This window comes from Aulonocara sp. 'chitande type north' Nkhata Bay, linkage group LG6, assembly GCF_057382095.1.
Source record: "Aulonocara sp. 'chitande type north' Nkhata Bay isolate Kocher_YH1m ecotype deep benthic linkage group LG6, A_spYH_male_GT1.1, whole genome shotgun sequence".
Classification (NCBI taxonomy): Eukaryota; Metazoa; Chordata; class Actinopteri; order Cichliformes; family Cichlidae; genus Aulonocara; species Aulonocara sp. 'chitande type north' Nkhata Bay.
Window position 1 is genome coordinate 41,235,733 of NC_141349.1, and position 21,510 is coordinate 41,257,242.

At 39.4% G+C, this 21,510-nt stretch overlaps 1 protein-coding gene across 1 annotated transcript in view; it reads left to right on the plus strand.

Moving 5' to 3' along the window:
- Nucleotides 1-21,510, plus strand: part of dnah6 (dynein, axonemal, heavy chain 6) — a 55,404-nt gene that overhangs the window by 30,169 nt on the left and 3,725 nt on the right. The window contains exons 47-77 of the mRNA XM_086296995.1: nucleotides 742-913; nucleotides 2,728-2,874; nucleotides 2,996-3,069; nucleotides 3,175-3,329; nucleotides 4,270-4,501; nucleotides 4,587-4,739; nucleotides 6,012-6,152; nucleotides 6,604-6,846; nucleotides 7,058-7,225; nucleotides 7,353-7,588; nucleotides 8,044-8,188; nucleotides 8,376-8,492; nucleotides 9,513-9,636; nucleotides 9,773-9,969; nucleotides 10,315-10,518; nucleotides 10,831-10,956; nucleotides 11,219-11,383; nucleotides 11,881-11,948; nucleotides 13,466-13,646; nucleotides 13,786-13,965; nucleotides 14,111-14,344; nucleotides 15,384-15,519; nucleotides 15,730-15,896; nucleotides 16,132-16,322; nucleotides 17,030-17,190; nucleotides 17,882-17,970; nucleotides 18,414-18,560; nucleotides 18,688-18,826; nucleotides 20,637-20,756; nucleotides 20,900-21,021; nucleotides 21,368-21,497. Of these exons, the coding sequence (XP_086153121.1) occupies nucleotides 742-913; nucleotides 2,728-2,874; nucleotides 2,996-3,069; nucleotides 3,175-3,329; nucleotides 4,270-4,501; nucleotides 4,587-4,739; nucleotides 6,012-6,152; nucleotides 6,604-6,846; nucleotides 7,058-7,225; nucleotides 7,353-7,588; nucleotides 8,044-8,188; nucleotides 8,376-8,492; nucleotides 9,513-9,636; nucleotides 9,773-9,969; nucleotides 10,315-10,518; nucleotides 10,831-10,956; nucleotides 11,219-11,383; nucleotides 11,881-11,948; nucleotides 13,466-13,646; nucleotides 13,786-13,965; nucleotides 14,111-14,344; nucleotides 15,384-15,519; nucleotides 15,730-15,896; nucleotides 16,132-16,322; nucleotides 17,030-17,190; nucleotides 17,882-17,970; nucleotides 18,414-18,560; nucleotides 18,688-18,826; nucleotides 20,637-20,756; nucleotides 20,900-21,021; nucleotides 21,368-21,497 (4,864 nt within the window). The remainder of the gene's footprint in view (nucleotides 1-741; nucleotides 914-2,727; nucleotides 2,875-2,995; nucleotides 3,070-3,174; nucleotides 3,330-4,269; nucleotides 4,502-4,586; nucleotides 4,740-6,011; nucleotides 6,153-6,603; nucleotides 6,847-7,057; nucleotides 7,226-7,352; nucleotides 7,589-8,043; nucleotides 8,189-8,375; nucleotides 8,493-9,512; nucleotides 9,637-9,772; nucleotides 9,970-10,314; nucleotides 10,519-10,830; nucleotides 10,957-11,218; nucleotides 11,384-11,880; nucleotides 11,949-13,465; nucleotides 13,647-13,785; nucleotides 13,966-14,110; nucleotides 14,345-15,383; nucleotides 15,520-15,729; nucleotides 15,897-16,131; nucleotides 16,323-17,029; nucleotides 17,191-17,881; nucleotides 17,971-18,413; nucleotides 18,561-18,687; nucleotides 18,827-20,636; nucleotides 20,757-20,899; nucleotides 21,022-21,367; nucleotides 21,498-21,510) is intronic.

Consider the following 21,510-nt stretch of genomic DNA (forward strand, 5'->3'; position numbering starts at 1 on the left):
TTTTTGTCATGCGATTTTAAAGCTGGTCCTACAACCGCATCCAAGAATAACATGCAGCTTATCTCAGAACTGTCGGTGAAAATTATTCTTGGAGCTAGGTTTAATTGAGCTGCATTTTAAAGAGGTGCAGTTTCACAATTTGTGTATATTTTCTAAGTTCACTATTTTGTCATGTGTTGAGAAAAACACAGATTTTAAAATTACATGGTCTAATATTTACATTTAGCATAACTGCAACATTATTTTTTCTTTTTTTTTTTTAAAGACTCGAAAGGACTTGAAATTCAAAGTTTCAGACTTGTGACTTGACTCGGACTTTTACACCAGTGACTTGAGACTCGACTCTGACTTGCCTGACATTACTTGAGACTTGACTTGAGACTTGAGGATAAAGACTTGAGACTTACTTGAGACTTGCAAAACAATGACTTGGTCCCACCTCTGACACACACACACGTATGTAAAGAATTACATTTTAGGGAGTAGTGTTTACAGTTCAAAATATATCATGTCCGTGCTTATTTATTATTATTTCAAGTTAATCTTGACAGATTAAGAATCTTTATTGAGTAGTCTGTATGTGTTATGTCCATGAACTTCTCTCTATGAGATGTTGCGCTTACTTTAAATGTTTTAATTTTTCCATTTCCTGCTCCGCCAGTATATGTAATTTTCAGTATACCCCTCTTCATGCCCTCTCATTTGTGTTACAACCACTTTTCATACCCAACCTCCTTCCAGGCTATACTGAACGGTTTCCTCAGTGAGTTTTCCCAGGCAGTGAAGGACTGTGCCGGACAGATTGTGGATGCAGCTGTGGAGATTTATAACTGTTTAAGTGTGGATCTGCTGCCCACCCCGGCCAAGTCCCACTATGTTTTTAATCTCCGGGACCTCTCCAAGTGTGTCCAAGGTGAGTATTCCTTTGGTCTTTGGCTGCTTTTTCATTCATTGGCAATCCAGTCCTTGTATCTGACTATTTTCAGAGAATTATTTTCTTGGTTTGTTAAGTGGCTTAACACTGACCTGTGAACCATTCAAGCAGGAAAAACGCCCCTAACTGAAGAGCTGAACCAGCATAAGTCTACACATAACAAACTTCACAAAGAACCAATTTCAGATTGTATCTTCGGGCACTTTGTTACTAGCAGCCTGTTGCAAAAACTCATAATTTGTTGCCATCTCTTGAATCTATGAGAAATGCCAAAAATAACACAACTTGACCATCATAAAATTTTACTTTTACAATGACAAGGTGAGTCGCAGATTATTAACCGAATTTGACCTATCTCAGGATGGTGTGCCCTTAAATAATCTGGGGAAACAGGACAAGTAGAGCACAAAAGAACAACCTACTTCAGATATAAGATAAGATAAGATAAGATAAGATAAGATAAGATAAGATAAGATAAGATAAGATAAGATAAGATAACCTTTATTAGTCCCACACGTGGGAAATTTGTTTTGTCACAGCAGGAAGTGGACAGTGCAAAAGTTATGAGGCAAAAATTAGAATACAATAAGAATAAATACAGTACACAACTGTACAGAATAGAATAAAATAAAATACTATATACAGTAGAATAAAATAAAATAAATATACAATAAGATAAAAATAGAATACAAATACAAATACTATATACAACTGAGTAAAAATACAACGATGACAGAAAGGATTATTGCACTTAGTATTATTGCATATGTATGGATGTGTGTGCTTGATCAGTTAAAGTCTTTATTATGGAGTCTGACAGCAGTGGGGAGGAAAGACCTGCGAAATCTCTCCGTCCCACACCGTGGGTGCCGCAGTCTCCCACTGAAGGAGCTGCTCAGTGCTGTCACAGTCTGCTGCATGGGGTGGGAGATGTTGTCCATCAGGGATGACAGCTTAGCCGCCGTTCTCCTGTCACTCACCACCTCCACTGGGTCCAGAGGGCATCCTAGAACAGAGCTGGCCCTTCGGATCACCCTGTTCAGTCTCTTCCTGTCCCCAGCAGAGATGCTGCCGCCCCAGCAGACCACGCCATAAAAGATAGCAGAAGCCACAACAGAGTCATAGAAGGTCTTCAGGAGTGGGCCCTCCACTCCAAACGACCTGAGTCTCCGCAGCAGGTACAGCCTGCTCTGCCCTTTCCTGTAGAGGGCGTCTGAGTTATGAGTCCAGTCCAGTCTATTGTTCAGATGAACACCAAGGTACCTGTAGCTGTCCACAGCCTCAATGTCCATACCTTGGATGTTCAGTGGTTGCAGTGGAGAATGCTTGTGCCTATATAGTATCTAAATGTCCTTAAGAAATAGAAAAAATATGCAGGAAAGTCCTGACACAGGACCTGAGAGATGCATTTCAGAGCAACACCCACACAGTTTTTATCAGAAGTGGTCTCGTTGGAAGGGTGGGTCTCAAAAAAATTCAGTTTTAAGAGAGGGAGAAATAGTTAAGGTTTGCTAAATTACACAAGAACTGGATTCCTCAGAGTTTGTACCTTGACATTATTGAAGTAGTGTGGGATCATCTATACAGGGAATAGAACAAGAGGAAGTCAAGCTATAAATAAGAGCTTTGAATGTCTTCAACAAACCTGAAGAACTATTCCTGAAGACTACTTTCAAAAACTGCAAGAAAGCTTACCTAAGGGTTCAGACTGTGTTGAAGAATAAAGATAGTCTTACCAAATATTGATTTTCAAGCTTGTTGTGAGTATATAGATTCTCTCTGTTGATTACCAGGCATACTGCAGTGTGAGCCAAGTCAAGTAAGAGACAAGACCCAGATCTTTCGCCTTTTCTGCCATGAATGCCAGCGTGTATTTCATGACCGACTCATCAACACCCAAGATAAGACCTACTTCAACACCATCATCTGTGAGATGGCCAGTAAGAACTCTCACAGTCCAGCCTCTGACTTTATTTTCTGAATGCTCAGTTAATTGTTATCAGCTCAAAATCTATATTTTGGCTTTATGGGTTTAAGATAGACCTCTCTCTTTTTTGCCAGGGCGATATTTTGACATCCACTTAGAGTCTTCACATTTTGTGTCTCATCCCATAATATTTGGGGACTTCATCAAGGTCAGGTTTTCCTCCAAGCAACTTATTTACAGGTCGACACAAAAATACTGTACATTATTTACTGATTTGCAGTTTTGTTCTGTGTCCACCTAATCATCCACATAGATGCATGCAGAAAAAGAAGATCGCCTGTATGAAGACCTGACAGACATGAATAAGATCCAGACTGTACTTCAGGACTATCTTGATGATTACAACATGACCTTCTCCAAGGAGATCAAGCTGGTTTTCTTCCAGGATGCCATTGAACATGTCTCCAGGTGAGTGAATTTAACTTATAGTTATAGTTTCTTAACAGGTAGTTGATTTATTTTAGCTGTAGTTGGGACAAACTGAGTCACCCAAAGGCAGTAGCTGTCACGGTTTGCCGGGGCAAGCCGTGTGGAATATGAAATAGGACCCAAAATGCGGCAGCTCTGGTGCAGATGAGTGTTTATTTACAGGGGTGTGAGTACAAACAGCGATGGCGACAAAACATGAAACCGGAAACCTAAACTGGGTAAACTAATAAGACAAACCAGAATGAGGATGCAGGGAGGTCCGGAGAAATACATACAGGGAGAGCGAGGGGAAACAACACAGACGAACCAGCAACTACTATGACAGAAGACACAACTTAAATACACTCAGAGAACACAGGGGGATTACATACAGGTGGGAACACAGCTGGGAGTAATTAACATGACGAGACTAGGGAGGCAAACTGAAAACACTCACATAAGACACAGACCTTCACAATAAAACAGGAACTTACACATGAAAGGACACAAACTAAGAAACGCGGACTAGATACAGGAACACACGGGCAGAACAGAGTAAACACTAACCAGAGGAAGAACAGAACCAAAAACACAAAACGCTGGGTCAAAAGGACCCAGGATCATGACAGTAGCAATACGAGTGATTGTGTTTTATTGGTTTTTAAAATAGAACATGCAATGACTGTGATATGGACTGTAAGGATCATTTATCCATAATAATAATTACTTGCATGTCTAATTAGTAGACATACCTTCCACATAAGTAAAATGCAGGCACTCTTATTTTAACATCAGTAATAAAATTTAACTGCACATCTTCTGATTTTTTTTAAAGGTAGTGTCATATCAAGTGATTTGATCTGATTATAGCTTGCAGTACATTTTCTAAATGACACGATGCATGTGCCATAGGGAATGAAATAATCTTATTATTTTTTAGGATTGCTCGTATGATTCGCCAGGAGCGAGGCAATGCCTTGTTAGTCGGGGTGGGAGGTACAGGCAAGCAGTCACTCACTCGCTTGGCAGCCCACATGTGTGGGTACCGCTGCTTTGAGATTGAATTGAGCAGAGGGTACAACTATGACAGCTTCCATGAAGACTTGAGGAGGCTCTACAAGATGGCTGGTGTGGAGGGCAAAGATATGGTGTTCCTCTTTACAGATACTCAGGTATTGCAAAAAGATTGCAACAAAAGTACTTACAGTATTTAAGTTTCTGTGTACTTACTGTGTTTAACTATTAAATCTGTTGTAGATTGTAGTAGAAGAATTTTTGGAGGATATAAACAACATGCTAAACTCTGGTGAGGTGCCTAACCTTTTTGAAAAAGACGAGCTAGAACAAGTACTTGCTGCTACCCGCCCTAAAGCCAGAGAGGCTGGAATCAGTGAAGAGAACAGGGATGAGGTATGTACGGTACTTATGTAAATACATAAAGTGTAGAAAACATGTGTCATTTAAGCAGTAAAGATTAAATACAGTGTCAAGTATATCTACTTTATTTGTGAGAAAATAAATGAATTAAAAATTTCTGTGAAAGTTTCGATAAAGTTACAGTCAACAAAAATTAACAAATACAATCTCGACACAGAACTTTGTTTTCGGATACTACCCAAAATTTTAACAAATTAGAAAGTGGGAAGAACGTGGAGTCATGAATGTTCATATCCTGAAAAGTGTTGTTTTCTAATCGAGTGGCTTTTCTTAAATGTAGGAAATCATTCTTTAACTACCAGATATAATCACTTTGTTAGGATGCCTGGGTCGTTGACCCAGGGGTTTTGAGTTTATGATATTATTTATACTTTCTAGTCTTTGGTTTCTTTGAGTTCTGTCTTATAGTTTATGTCTCTGTCTTCTCTAGCTGCTCTGTCTCCCCTGTCAGCTGTATCCCCTTGTCTAGTTCGCATCTCTGTGTGTCCTTAGTGGCTATATCCCCGTGTCCAGTCAGTGTTTGTGTCTGCCCTGGTCCCACGTCTCTGTTCCCTCTGTTGCAGTGCGTGCGAGTCTGTCTTTGTTCAGTCTGTGTTATGTGTTTCCTGTTTTACTTTGAAAGTCCATGTCTGATGTTAATGTGTCTGGTGTTGCTTCCCCTTGTCTCGTTAGGCCTGATTTGCCCCAGCTGTGTTTCCCTCCTGTTATTCATTCCCTGATTGCTCCCTCTGTGTATTTAAGCCCTGTGTTTCTCTGTGTCCGTGTCGCGATCTACCGGTTACTTTGCTGTGTGTTTTGTCAATCTGCTGGTGTTAGTTTATTTTTGAGTTTTTCCAGTTATGTTATGTTTGCGTTCAGCATTAAAGCTGTTTTGGTTAAGTTCTGTCTCCGGAGTCTGCACCTTGGGTGCCGCACACAGCCGACACCTAACACACTTAGTGTTTTCAGCAACAGTACATAGATCTGCAACAAGATAAACAAAATGAAATTAAACATTAATTTCTGATATAAGAGAAGTATGATGAAGCCTGACCTTTGTGAGTTGTTTAAAGAAGATAATAAACACCTAGCAAAGCATCTGAGATTCCCACTATGGGCTAAAATTTCCACAGACTGTATAAAAGCAGACAGTTAAAATCAGTGTCCCAGGCAAAAGGAAAGAACACATGAGAGCTGATGCTATTTGCCTGTTGTGATCTTCTATGTGTGTGTGTCTTTTTTACGTGTCTGTGATGGTGCATTCAGGTGTTCCAGTTTTTCATCTCCCGTGTACAAGAAAAACTACACATTGTGCTGTGTATGAGCCCTGTGGGCGATGCTTTCAGGTCCCGATGTCGCATGTTTCCTTCACTGGTTAACTGCTGCACTATTGACTGGTTTGTGCAGGTATGCTGATATAACTCTGTTTCTCTGATATATATGAATCACTCAGTATATACGTCACTACCCTTGTCTATGGAATCACTCTTGTTCATGTAAAATATTTCTAATATAACCCTTTTTTATAACACCACCGTCCCTTTAGATTGAATTCTTTTTCATAATCTATAGCTTTAAGGTAATCCTATTCATGTCCCTTTTTATAGAAAAAAAATTGTTTCATCATCGTCATGGAAGTTGTAGTTTCTATATTTTTTAAAACTTCTTTTGAACTTATTAGTTTAAAAAAAACTTTTTACAATTTCTGTTTTTAAATAAATGTTTTATGTCCATCTGCTGGCGCTCTGCTGAATAACTGTTCAGTTGACAGGAGCTAAAGGTCAAAGCTTCAAATTGTTGTCCTCGCTGCTAACTTTATGTCACTTTCCTCTCTTTCGCTGTTCGTTCTGGTGCTCAGTGGCCCCGGGAGGCGCTGCTCTCTGTCTCTGAGGCCTTTTTCCAGAATGTGGACTTTGGCAATGAGAAGCTAAAACAGAACATCTCTGCGATGTGTGTCGAGATACACGTTAGTGTCACTGAAATGGCTGAGCGCTTCTACTTAGAGCTGAGACGCCGGTACTACACCACACCTACCTCCTATCTAGAGCTTATCAACCTCTACCTCAGCATGCTTGGCAACAAGAGACAGCAGTTAGTTCTGGTATGTCAACACAATAATGGGCAATTTTTCACATATGTTGTTGATGATGAATTGTTACCTGATATTGTGTAGGAAAAATAGCAGCTAGATACATTAGCTGGTGGTGAGTGCTAATAGTCAGTTTTATTTTTACTGTGACGGTAATGCATCATGAGTTGTTATGTTGATTATATCAAACATGATAATTATTTATGCGTGTGTTACTGTATAGGCCAGGGATCGTGTAAAGAATGGTGTCACTAAGCTGCTGGAGACCAATGAGCTTGTAGACAAAATGAAGGTGGACCTTTCTGCTCTGGAGCCAGTCCTCAAACAAAAATCTACTGATGTTGATGCCCTCATGGAGAAATTGGCTGTAGATCAAGAGAAGGCTGATGAGGTCTGTCTGTGTTTTATCACAAAACTTTCAAAAACCTGTCTGATGTTGCCTATATTTCAATTATAAATCATGGTAACTCTTTGTCATTACTTCATGAGCATAACTAAAATAATTCTCCTTGTCACAGGTACGTAAAGTAGTAAAAGAAGATGAGGCACTGGCCCGAGTTAAGGCTGAAGAAACCCAGGCCATTGCAGATGACGCACAGAGGGACTTAGATCAGGCTCTGCCAGCTTTAGAGAGTGCCAACCAGGCCCTCAGATCTCTTGACAAGGCTGACATCTCTGAGATCAAGGTGTTCACTAAACCCCCAGCCCTAGTGATGACTGTCATGGAGTCTGTCTGCATCTTGCTTGATTGCAAGTGAGTGTGCACTATTTTCTTTAAAAAAATAATAGATAAATAAATAGCTTCTTAACATGATATACTTTTATTAGGTATCCATCCTGCACTGGTGATGGTTTCTAAAAGTGCAATTCTTTATAATGACAATAATAGAAACACAATAATGTAATAACTTTATCACTCCTTCACTTCACCGGGACTATTTTTTCAATCTTATGTATTTTGCATTTAACATTAAACAGAGATAACTTGAAGATTTCACCATTCACTAATCTACTGCATTGTTGATCTGAATTAAATCTTCACAATATCATATCCTCTTTAGGATTTTGAAACTTGCTGTTCTGCCCAAAGAATTTTCAGTACTTTGAAAAGATCAACTAATGTCACGGTCTAATGTATCGAGCAACCGTGACATTTCTTTAGTCCTTATTTGTTAACAGTGTCTCACTAACTTTCTTCTCTCCTAACAGACCAGACTGGCTAAGTGCCAAGCAATTACTGGGCGATCCCAACTTTCTCAGGCGTCTGACAGAATATGACAAGGACAATATCAAACCTAGGATCCTGCTGAAACTACAAAAATACATCAATGACCCTAATTTCATGCCTGAAAAGGTCAGTTTGGATATTTTGGCAGATTAAAAAATGTCATTGTACAAACAGAGCCAGTGAAAATAACAACTTCTTACTGTATTATTATGACTAAACATGTGGTTTTCAGATAGTATAACCTATCAGAAATTCTGAAATGTTTCAGTATGTTTTTGCTTGGCCTAATTTCTTATTGTGTCGCTCTTGTTAGGTGGAAAAGGTATCAAGGGCGTGCAGGTCCATGTGCATGTGGGTCAGAGCTATGGATCTGTACTCGAGAGTCTTCAAAGAGGTTGGCCCCAAGAGAGAAAAACTGGCCAAGGCACAGGTCAGTTACAGAGTGCATTGTTGGTGTGCCGTCATTGTTAGCTGAAGCTGAAATAAATTCATGCTCTAGGTTTACCTCACTAAGGAAAAGTATGTTCTTACAGGCTTATTCAAATGTAAATTATTAAGTGTTTCAAAGTAATTATAAGGATTCAACCTGTAAAAAAAAATAACAGATTTGTCCTGTGGGAGCCCTGATTTAGGGTTTTAACATTATCTATCAGAGTTGTGTTAATTTTAGCCACATCATACAGGTTAAGGGGGAAAATATAATTTAGATATGAAATAGTTTGTAATATTTTGGGGTTTTTTGGTTTGTTAATAGTGTTACACTAAACCAGGACAAAAAATATCTGCATTTGTGGGACTATGACTGCTGACATTTAAGTAAAATGTTGATCTAAACATTATTTCTTCTTCATAAACATAAGAAAGAGTTAGTGTCATCTGTGTTACCTGCTATATATAAGCACAAAGCAACTTAGTGTCTTTAGCAGACATATTACCAATGCACCAGATCGTGATAGAATGATGAGGTCTAAAGAAGGAGATGATCAGTTTGACGCTGTTCACTAGTGGATCATGAATCACAGTTTACATAATGGAAGTTTGTAAGCTACCCAGTCTAAGATGGGTCACTGCAAAGCCAAGTGTTGGTGGTGGTCTTCAGCTCTCTCATTAGTGTTTTATTCCACTCGCTGTTTCAGATTATTGGGGAATTTTAGAAAATTTAAGGCAGGAGACTCTTATTTTCAAGACAAACGCATTGCTGGATTTCTATGGGCTTGTAGTACTGTAGCTAGAGCTATGCAGCTTATTGCTTTAAGGAACAGTCAAGATTTTGGCCAGAGTACGTTACAGCACTAAGTCTGATGTGGGTTTGGCATATGTGCACTAAACTTAATGATGAGAAATAAAAACCAGACCAACACGTACAGTACTTCCAAATATTGCTTTAATGATTCCTGTATGATATTACTCTACCATTTCCCTCTTCATCTGTGCTTACTCATTTGTGCAGGAAGAGCTGGATGTGACCATGGCAACCCTAAAAGAGAAGCAGAAGAAGCTTCAGGAGGTGGAGAACCAGATCAAAGTCCTGCAGGAGCAGTTTGATAGCAGCATGAATGAGAAAGAAGATTTGGGTGAGAGTTGTGCCAAAAAGTACAACATAAAATATACTCTGTGAAATAAGTTCTACCATCTGTCTTTTATTAAATGTTTGATGTACCTTGCTGTCTTTGGCTTGCTAAAATTCTTTCTCTTTCTTTTTCATCAAAGTTAATACGATGGCTCTGACACAGGCCCGTCTGATCAGGGCAGGGAAGCTAACGTTCGCTCTTGGTGACGAACAAGTACGCTGGGAAGAAAGTGTAGCCCTGTTTGAGCAAGAGATCATCAATGTTGTGGGAAATGTCTTCGTTGCAGCTGCTTGTGTGGCATATTATGGTGCATTTACTTCCCACTATAGACAGCTGGTAGGTACAGGTTTATTCTGTGCTTTTTAAGGTTTTACAGGCTGCTCTAACAAATAATTAGCAGCTTGTGCCTTTAGTATGAGTTTAGTCTAATTTTTGAAAATCAGTAGAAAATAGGACACTACATAAGACAAACAAAAGCTGGGCCCAGTTTTCTCATTACTGCTATTGTGCTCAGTCACACGCAATCCCCACTATCGTAATGGCCTTACACCTTGTTTGTTTTTATTATAAGACAGGAAATAACATGTAATAATAAGGGATGAAATGAGGAAAACAGTAGAAACTCTGGAGGATACAACCTGAGTTGTTGTGCTTGTGTGCGCTCTGTTTCCCTCTCACCAGCTAATTGACCAGTGGATAACGCAGTGCCAGAACCTGAACATCCCAATCAGTTCCACTTTTAGCCTGATTAACATTCTTGGTGATCAATATGTCATCCGCCAGTGGAATGCAGAAGGTTTGCCTCGTGACACTGTTTCTACAGAGAATGGCATCCTGGTGACTGAGGGCCACCGGTGGCCTCTTATGATCGACCCACAGGATCAGGTGAACTAGAAACAAGTTTCCAGCAGCATCCATGTAGTGCCGATAATTCCAACACTGATTACTTTATGAATGAAATGGGTTATTTTTTTTAACACTTTAACTTCTCAATTATCTGTATAATCCCAAGTCATTAATATTCATTTCACACATTTATTACACGAGAACCTTAATTTTAAAACTAATTTTGATTTTGAAAATAGTGGTATACAGCTGCATAACAAGGATAAATAAGTTTAAATTCGTTCTTACAAATTTTTTTAAAGAAGTCATCTTCATCACATTAGGGATTAAGGATATTTCTTTCATTCTCAGGCCAACCGATGGATCCGCTCCAAGGAGGCTAAACATGGTCTAAAGGTGATCAAGCTAACGGACTCAGGCTTCCTTCGTACCCTAGAGAATGCCATAAGCATGGGTGTCCCTGTACTGCTAGAGGAGGTAGGATTGCACCACTCATGTGACAGTAAAACAGACTTAATCATAAAAAAGACAATTTGTGGTCAAATGTTGTATTGTAATTGTGTATTTTTTAAGGTGGGCTAACACTGGGCGACATTAAATAAGTTGAAGACCTTTATTGGACAGATTGTTATTAAATAGTGTTTTTAATTTTGCGTTGTCCCAGGATATCATTATAAAAGAGTTAAGAAAAGCATGTGTACTGTGAATGGCTCTGTTTGGGTATTTTGTGGGTGTATAGTTAAAGGAGACCCTGGATCCAGCACTGGAGCCCGTCTTGTTGAAGCAGACGTTTGTGGCTGGCGGCCGAACAATGATCCGACTGGGAGACTCAGATATTGACTATGACAAAAATTTTAGGTTCTATATGACCACAAAGATGGCCAACCCACATTACCTGCCAGAGGTAAGGACAGCAGCACACCTACTCAAACCTACTTATACTATATGTGTACAAAAGAAGATACTGTAAAGAGACGCAGTCATATGTCAACCAGCAAAACCCTATAGCTGAACAGTCTAGGAGAATAATAATAATAATGGATTGCATTTATATAGCGCTTTCCTAGGCACCCAAAGCGCTTTACAATTCCACTATTCATTCACTCTCACATTCACACACTGGTGGAGACAGCTGCAGTTGTAGCCACAGCTGCCCTGGGGCAGAATGTGGCTACAGTCTGCCCCAGGGCATTTAGTGTGAGAATGGGCTCACACTAAATGCAGTCATGTACTGTCTCATTAGTTCAAGCCAACAGTGCATGCATACATCACAGACATTATAAAAGAGAGACATGGACTCCAAAGAATCCTGAATTAAAACCACAAAGACGATCATTGAGACCAGCAAAGTAGTTCAAGGTTTCATTGTGATTTAATGAGTTTCTGTTTCCACCTTTTAAGGTTTGCATCAAAGTTACAATTATCAACTTCACTGTCACTAAATCTGGCTTAGAAGACCAACTTCTCAGGTAAATACATGCACACACATGAAAAAAGCTATTGCATTTCAACTATGTAACAAGTAGAGATGGACCGATACCGATGGTCCGATACTGACCTAAATTACTGGATCGGATATCGGAGAGAAATAAAAAATGTAATCCGATCCGAAGTATCACAAAATCATCTCACAAATGCGCTACTTGGCGTAACCCAGCTCGGCGCATCGGAGCAGTATGTGTTACGTGATAGAGCAGCTGTTGTCTGCAGGAACTGTCGGCGGTCTGGTGGAGCATGTGGAGCCTCGCTACATGCTTCCAAACCGCGGCATGTTATCTCGGCGAAAACTATCCCAGAGAAGTAAAGCAAGTGCGTAAGTTCATCCCTGAATGTTTGCATAGTATTTCCACGTTAAGCTTAACAACTGATATATGGAGCCACAGCTGGACTGGCCATCGAAAGCGATTTGTCTCGTACTTAAGCTAGAATGGAAAAAAGACACAAAGCTAGAGTTATTCTGTTCTTGCTGCAAAGCTGATTCTTCTTCTCTCATTCCCCTTCCTGTTGCTACTTCAAACCTGAAACTGGTCAATGATCAGCTGGTCGGCTTTTCTGTCGCAAATCCTGCCTTTCTTGTTTGTTTATCGCCCACTTTGTGCCAGAGAGAGGAGACCAGTGGATAAACAACAGCAGCACGTTTAAGCTTAATTAGCTGTTGTTAGAATTTATTTAATATTACTTTCTAGTATCAGTTGATGTTTGCTGGAGCCACAGCTGTAAAAGCTGCTGGTCATGATGTCGGTTTGGATATGTGGTGAGAGGGAAACTTGTAGATGAAACCAGGAGATGTCCTTACTGAATGATCAGAGCTGAGCAGGTGATGGAGAAACAGGTTTACCTTTTAGGTGACATGAATGAGTTGAAGGGAAGTTATGAACTTATGCATTTGTTTTACAGGTGCATTAAATTAAAGTTGATTACGTCGATTAAGCATCAAGGTGGAGGGCGGGGGGTGGTTCTGGGAGATTTATGTTAGGAGTTGGCAACCCTATTAGTTAGGTTGTTTAATATTTCTGCTAAGGACTCTTTAAAATACCAGAATAGGAAGGATGGTGCAGGTTTAAATTTATTAGATTGATCAGTGTTGCTGAACTATAAAATATTTTGGGTGCAGTGTATTTTTTGCATACAAGTATAACAGAATAGTTTTAGTGTCTTGTTTTTTAAAACTTGAGTATGAACTTATATAAAATGCAGCAAGATATTTATTTAAAAAACAGTTTTGTTGATTAAAAAAAACGCTATATCGGATTCATATTGGTATCGGCAGATATCCAAATTTATGATATCGGAATCGGTATCGGACATAAAAAAGTGGTCTCGTTTATCTCTAGTAACAAGCATTTACAAAGCCATCTACATTTTAAAAAATGGATAGAAATACTGCACATAATTTTATGTATCCTAATTGTATGTATCCTTTCCCCCCTTTCTGATAATGACCTCTGGAATCTCTTGATTCAATCTTTTTTCAATCTGTTTTAAGTGATGTGGTGCGTCTTGAGAGTCCGCATCTTGAGGAACAGAGGAACGAGCTGATTGTGCGCATCAACGCTGACCGCAGCCAGCTGAAAGATATTGAAGACCGCATTCTTAAGCTTCTCTTTACCTCTAAGGGGAATATACTTGACAACGAGGAGCTAGTTCAGACTCTCCAGGAGTCAAAGGTAGGGATTAGGCTATATGGATATGGAGTTGTGGTTGTTGAATTTAACATTCCCTGCAATGACCTTTTTTTAAACTTTCCTGTTTTTCTGATGCTCATCCTGTTTATTTCCATGATTTTTTGCATCCTCTTGTCTCCAGGTGACTTCAGAGGCCATAAAGCACCGTCTGGAAGAGGCAGAAGCAACTGAGCTGATGATAAACTCTGCGAGGGAGCGCTACAGGCCTGTGGCCACTCGAGGATCTGTTTTGTACTTTGTCGTTGCCAGTCTGTCGGAGATCGATCCTATGTACCAGTTCTCACTCAAGTACTTTAAACACGTGAGGGAAAAAAGAGCTGGGCTTTACTCTCAAATTTACAAAGCTACTTGTACAGGAATGTTTAATGAAAATGTGTAAGTACCCATTTAAAGAAATTATTTTCTTTTTTTCTCTGTTTTTTGTTTATTTCTTCCTTCATCTTCAGCTCTTTAATTCCACCATCGAGACATCAGAGCAGAGTACTGTGCTAGAAGAGCGCCTTCAGATTCTCCTGAATCAAATCTTGCTAAACTCCTACATTAATGTGTCACGTGGACTCTTCGAGCAACACAAGCTTATCTACAGCTTTATGTTGTGCGTAGAAATCATGAGGCAGCGTGGCGAGATCTCTGATGGGGAATGGTGGCGCTTCCTAAAAGGAGCTTCTTCACTGAAAAAGGTGAGGTGGGAAATCCAGCCATAGAAGTTCAGCTTGATAAAAGCAATAATGAATAAAATAATTAACTAAAGAAAAAGATTTCCTATGATTGTGCTCATGTTTTTTTATAACCTCCTAGGACCTGGCGTCCAAATATGTGGACATCACATTTTGGGTTATTTAGACCAAAATATTCAATTTTGCTCTACAAGGGCCTGATATCCACTTACGAGGACATTATACTGCTACTGTTCTATCGAAATTTTATATGAATATCCTCATACGTGGCTCTCATTTTTCTTAGAAACAAAAATTAGGTGAAAAAAAAATCTGGCAATTCTTTGTTTTGACATTTATCGGGTCCCAATCAGCCCAAATATCAAAGAGAAATAAAAAATGCATGCTGTGGAAGAGTTCGGGTCTTAGGAGGTTAAAGAAGTATATAGTGATGGTGTTAACCATGCCACTAGACTGGAGGCACTGATTGTTAGCAGTCACAGTCCTCATGCTAGTTCTGTTCTTCTTTCTCCTACACCTCTGTTTTAGGTCTCCCGTTTATTGCCTCTTAGCATTTACTGCTCAAAGGTTTGGAGTAACAGGGAAATGTATGTTTCTGACAAAAAGCAAGCTTTTTAAAAACCAAAATAAAATAATAGTAGTTTGACTGAATACGCTAAAAAGGAGTAATGATTAATCAAATCATTAAGTATAAGGGATTTTAATGAAATATTTACACAGGTGTATAGAAGCGAATTTTCAGACTCATCACCCAAATATCTGAAAGCTGTTAATCCGAGTAAACACTGAATGCATCTGACTAGTGGAGTGCCTGCAGGTGTAATCGTAGTTGGTGATTCAAACAAGAACTTTTTAGTGATCCCAAGTATTTCAGATTAAAGTGTCATTTTTACTTTTTAAAGCTGCTTGTCATAGAAACCATTTGTCATCATCCCCTCACTCTTTTATAATTCTAGTTAACTTTCTCTTTACTTACACCAGTCGATAACAATATGTCTACTAAATTTGTGGGCATAAACTTTTCTTTTTCTGCATCTTCCAGGAGTATCCAGAGCAACCAGATGTGCCATGGCTAAGTGATTTTTACTGGCAGACATGTTGTGAGCTGGAGGACACACTGCCTTGCTTCAAGGGCATCTCCAGAGAAATCACTAGAACCCATATCCATATTAAGCTAGGTACCCTATCCCCATTGTTATTGTTGTTGAGCTGATAAGGATCTGTATATGTCAGCATGTTACTTTTAAATATAAAACTAGAATGTTTGACCTACATACACTGTCATTTTTCATTTTTATAAAGAGATGTTCTAATCATTCTTATCATTTACTTACCAAACTATGTACAAATCCTATGTCTGATTCCATAGAATTCCTTTTCTCTTATAGGGCATTTTGAAGCATCTTTAAATCCAGAAAAATGGAAAGGCTATGTGTCAGAGTTTCCTTCTCTCGAGGAGTCCATAAAGGAGAAACGGGAGATGAAAGGCTACTGGAATGAGCGATTGGGATCTTTCCAGAAACTAGTTCTTATCAAGAGCTTCATGGAAGAGAAGGTGAGCCTGGATGAAGTCCGGGGAAAGATATTTACTGAGGTTTTTTTTTATTGTTTTCCAGGTGAAGAGGATCATTTTAAAAAAGTGTAACTTTTGTCAGTATTAAAGAAAGGATCTCAGTAAAAGAAATAAATGACATGGGTTTATAGCTCTCCGCGGAGCTTTCCCATCACCACCAAAGCTTGGTCAATTTTTCCCAGCTTTTCTGTGACTTATATCCTCTTTTTCCATCCAGGTGGTTTTTGCAGCAACTGAGTTTGTGATTGTCAACCTGGGGAAGGAGTTTGTGGAAAACCCTCCAGTTGACCTGGCTAATCTCTATAATGACATGTCCCCTACCACCCCATTGATCTTCATCCTCAGCACAGGTTCTGACCCAATGGGTGCCTTCCAGCGCTTTGCAAATGAGAGAGGGTGTCTTGACAGGTAAGGGAGAAAAAATGGTTAGAGGTCCCTCCAACATGGCTCGCAAAAATGTCTTTGTTTTGTTCACCAGGCTGTGACATCTGAGATATAGACATATATAGCTGGTTGGGTTTTTATTTTTATTTTTAATAGTCAGTAGCTTCTGTCTTCTGTAAGCCAAGTAGTGGGAGGTTTTTAGGATGATGCCATCAATTTGACTGCACCAAGCAATAATCTGCAACTTGCACTGGGACAGTTCAGCCATGTGGTTCTCTGCCAGAAAAGGGTGGATTGTCCTCTTCAGTTTGAGAATGAGTTGCTTCCTCAAATGAACAAGTTCAAGTTTAAGACTACAGATACAAGCAGTGGAAATGAGCTGTCTTATAAAGGGTGTCTAATCTCAGTCTCAGACATAGGATGAGGAGTTTGGGAGGGGCTCAGAGTAGAGCCACTACTCATCCACATCCAGGAGGCCTTCTGGACACCTCTTACACGAAGGGCATGTCCAAAGGTCATGCTGGGTCATATCCAGAAGACATGTTCCCAAACCAGTATTTCACTTCGATATCTGCTTGGGGTATTGTATTGGGGTAGTGGCTGGGAAGAGGGAGGTCTGGGCACCTCTGTCTAAACTGTTGTCCCTGTGATCCTGGACTAGACAGGTTGTTGCAAATGAATGAATAAAGTTTATAAAGGCATCAAAATGGTGATTTTTCTGTGTTTTTCAGGGTCGAGGCTATCTCACTGGGGCAAGGCCAGGGACCTATAGCGGAGAAGATGATCCATTCAGCGCTGACGAGTGGCAACTGGGTCTTCTTGCAGAACTGCCATCTGGCAGTGTCTTGGATGTTAGCCATGGAGGAGCTCATTAAGACCTTCACTGAGTCTGGTACTATTTTTAAATTGAGCTCAAAAGTTTCTGTTTATTTCAGCCTTCTGTCCTAACATTTGTGACATATTTTTTATTAGTTAAGGCTTATGAGGGTTGTATGAAAAAATAGTATTAAATTAGAATAATTACAACATTTGCTTCAAACTGGGAAATCCCAGCGGTGGTAATTTTAGTGTTTATGGATGGGGATACCCAAGAAAGAGATGCTGGGCTGCAGTTTAGTTTCAGTTTAGTTACACTTTGTTTGTACTCAGTTGGAACCCATTTGACCTTCAAAAAAACTTACTTTAGTTCTTCATTGTGCAGACTCAACAATGCGTAAAGCATTCCTCAGAGGTTTTGGTCCACATTAACATGATAGTGTCACACAGTTGTTGCAGATTTGTTGATCGCATTATAGCCACTAGATAATGGGTACGCTGTGGTCATAAAGGGATGAACATTGTTAGCAGCAATGCTCAGGGACACATCTAAACAAGTTCCTTCATATTTCTAATGTCATTAGACATCATTTGTAATTTACACGTGCATTTCTAATCTCTGAGAAACAGAAATGAGTAAACTGTGATATTGTATGCTTTGGTTTTTCAAAGTGTTTGTATTATTGATAAAAAATACTGCAGGACCTTTTTAAGGCCTTTTCTTTTTTATGAATATGCAAATAATTTTCTCATCTGTTTCTCTGCAGACACATCAGTCCATGAGAACTTCCGTTTGTTTCTCAGTTCCATGCCGACCAAAGTATTTCCTGTTACAGTGCTCCAGAACTCCCTTAAGGTAGTCACACAGAGACCCAAACACTGTAATACTATATAATAAAGCTATGGATGATTAAAAATACTGTTTTTAAAAAAGAACTTGTCTATACTGGTGGATTGAACATGAGTGAAACATAAAAATTACTTTGGTAATTACCAGTACTGTTTATTTAGGGTATCTGTGGCATAAACGTTAGTTAAGCACTGCCTTCATAAATATGGGTCGAAATCTTTGATGTCAATTAAACGTACATTAACTACCAGCACTTGATTTATCGTCATCATGACCATGACCTGATCATTTGAAGAGTGAGTCACACGGTACACTGGTTACCTTGAAGAGTCGTTGGGATTGTATGTGCACTTAAAGACAGCCTGAACAACAAGGAGGAGATGCTAAACCAAAAGGTTGTCAGGATTGCTGGTAGTCTTCTCAGTAGGTCTCTGTGATGTCATTGCCAGGTGACTAACGAGCCTCCTAAAGGCCTGCGAGCCAACATGCGACGAGCCTTCACAGAGATCACCAGCAGTTTCTTTGAACGCCACATTTTGGGACGCCAGTGGAGGAAGATTGTCTTTGGAATCTGCTTTTTCCATGCAATCATCCAGGTTACATACACTCTTTCTCAGTATTTTACATGTAAAGTGCCTCATCATTATTACTTTGTTTTCTTGGATGTGTTTTACTTTGTGTGTGGTCGTACAGTACTTCTCTGCCTGTGTGTCTCGTGTTTAGGAGCGGAAGAAGTTTGGTCCCCTGGGCTGGAACATCCGCTACGAATTCAATGACAGTGACAGAGAATGTGCTCTGCTCAACCTCAACCTGTACTGCAAAGATGGCACCATCCCTTGGGATGCTCTGGTCTACATCACTGGTAGGAAGCAAATATCAACAGAAATGTTCTTGTATCTAAATTCAACAAGGTAATAAGTTAGGGACTGTTTGTGTAGCATCTTATTTCCCATATGTAATGCATGTCTTATTTGTATTTTGACATTTTATATTAATAGAAAGCCTTTTCACAAAACAAACATGATTGCATGTCCTTGAACCTAAACATGCAGCCGTTTCATAAAAACAAAAGTGTGGGAAGAATAATAGGACACTTTAAACCAGCGGTCAACAACCTTAAACACCCAAACAACCATTTGGACCTGGTTTCTATGGAAAAGGAAACACTGGGAGCCGCAAATACTTTTTGACATCTAAAATGAAGATAACACCGTGTATATTGTTGTTTTTTTACCTTAATGCTTTGTATAAACAACTATAGTGTGTTGCTTATGAAATCCATGAAGTGCTATGGAGAAAATTACATTTTATTTATGTAATGAACACAATGTCAACCCTTAAAAAGTAATAACTAAAAAGAAAGTCAACCAGTTGAAGGTGTCTTTAAAATGAATTCAAAAGCTGAACTTAAATTATCCATGTAGCAAACAAAAACAATGAGCCGTCATCCTTGTATCGCCTTCTGGGCTTTCGGAGTGTAGCGGAGCCTTGACCAGAATTAAAAAAATAATTGGAAAAAAAGCACCATGCTCCTAAAAAATTTAAAATAAATATTTTCAAAATATCTGCATAATATTTATTGTACCTGGTTAATGTGCTTCGCGGGGCGTGGCCCGCAGTGACGCTGCAGGAGAGGCAGACGTACCTGAGTGGCATCCGCAATCACGCCTCACCGGCTTACTCTCTCTGCTGTTGTGTTGTTGTTTGTGTCGGGCTGTGAGCTGGAAAGCTACAGCCGGCTGTGTGTGAAAAGTGGTCAATAAAGAGATGCTGAAGAGCATGTTCATGTAAACATCGTCGGGTCTGCCGTGATGTGTTTACAATCGGACTTCTGCTCCTGAACCTCTGCGCACAGCGTCTGCTGTACGATCGGGGCTGTACGAAGTCACTTCATCTTTACGCAGGACTGTAAGCTGTCGTCTGTGAGGCGTGAGCGGTGTTTGTTTTTAACATAGTTCATGGTGGAGAACAGCTGCTCACATACGTATGTGGATCCGGTAGGTCACTCTCGTCAGAAGTAAATACAAATGAATCTGCCCAGCCATCATTAAATGTTGTATTTTCTTCAGATATTTTTCTTTTCTTACATTTCTCCATACTTGGCCTACCTGGGGCTGAAAGTCTCGGTAAATGCATGTCGTTTCGGCGGGTATACCGGCTTCCGCAAGTGTGACGCTAATAAAATCTAACTTTATTTTTATTATTCAAGATCACAATAATCTTCCAATTTAGAACTACAAGTTTTAAAAAAGAACTAACTCAAATAAAATACACTTCAGTTAAATACTTATAATTTATCTTTCCAAACCATGCAGAGCCGCAATGTAAGGCTCCGGCTCCGGAGCAGTTTCCCCTAAGTTTTCTGTTCTGTAATAGATTTCTCTTTTTAGTGTTTCATCTTTAAATTGAATGACCTGGATCCAACTTCTTTCAAAATTATCTGTATAAGAACGGGAATTACACATATCTATGTAAATATACTATATGCATATTTTTTAGTTTAAAGTTGTTGCTGTTTTTTCCATAACTTTTTTATTTTTCTGATTCTGAGTGAGATTTTGATCAACTGAAACTAGAAGAGGGTCTGGTCTTTAAAAGCAATATCTCCTGCATTCATAAACAAAGAAAGCCATGAAATATCTCAAATCCTACTGTGTTTTTTTTCTCTTCAGGTGAGATCACGTATGGAGGGAGAGTGACGGATGCCTGGGACCAACGGTGCCTAAGGACAATCCTCAAAAGCTTTTTTTCTCCAGAAACTCTGCAGCCTGGCTACACCTACTCCCCCTCAGGTATTGTTCTTTCTGCCCTCTTTTGTATGTATATGTGTGTGTGTGTACATGTATGTGTGTGTATGTGTACATGTGTATGTACGGGCGTGTATGCACAGTGAACGCTATGCATATATCTCAATTAATGGTTTTCTCCCTGTAAGGTGTTTACTACGCTCCAGAGTCAGATGAACTCGAACAATATAAGAAGTATATTGAGAATCTTCCAATCATTGATGATCCTGAGGTCTTTGGTATGCATGAGAATGCCAACTTGGCTTTTCAGGTGAATAACAATACTGTAACAATACCAGTACATTACAAGCAAATGTCTCTGTCTCTATTTTATACCAGACTGCCAGTTGTTCTCTTAAATATAAATGACTGTGCAATTTCTTATTTATACGTAGTTTTTCAAAATTTGTTAAATTTTTCACTTCACAGCAATTATAAGAAATGGCTTGTGGTCCTTTTAGTGATTTAAACTTATGTTTCTCATGCAGTTTATGAGCTTTGGGAGTGCTATGATAAAATATCAATACATGTGTGTGTGTGTGTGTGTGTGTGTGTGTGTGTGTGTGTGTGTGTGTGTGTGTGTGTGTGTGTGTGTGTGTGTGTGTTTGCCTCTGCAGCGTCAAGAAACTATAACTCTGATCAATACCATACTGGATGTTAATCCTCGTTCTTCAGCGCAACATGGAGCTAAGAGTAACGATGACATAGTCTGCGAGCTCGCCGAGCTGATTCTAGCCAAACTGCCCGGTACGCTGACCCC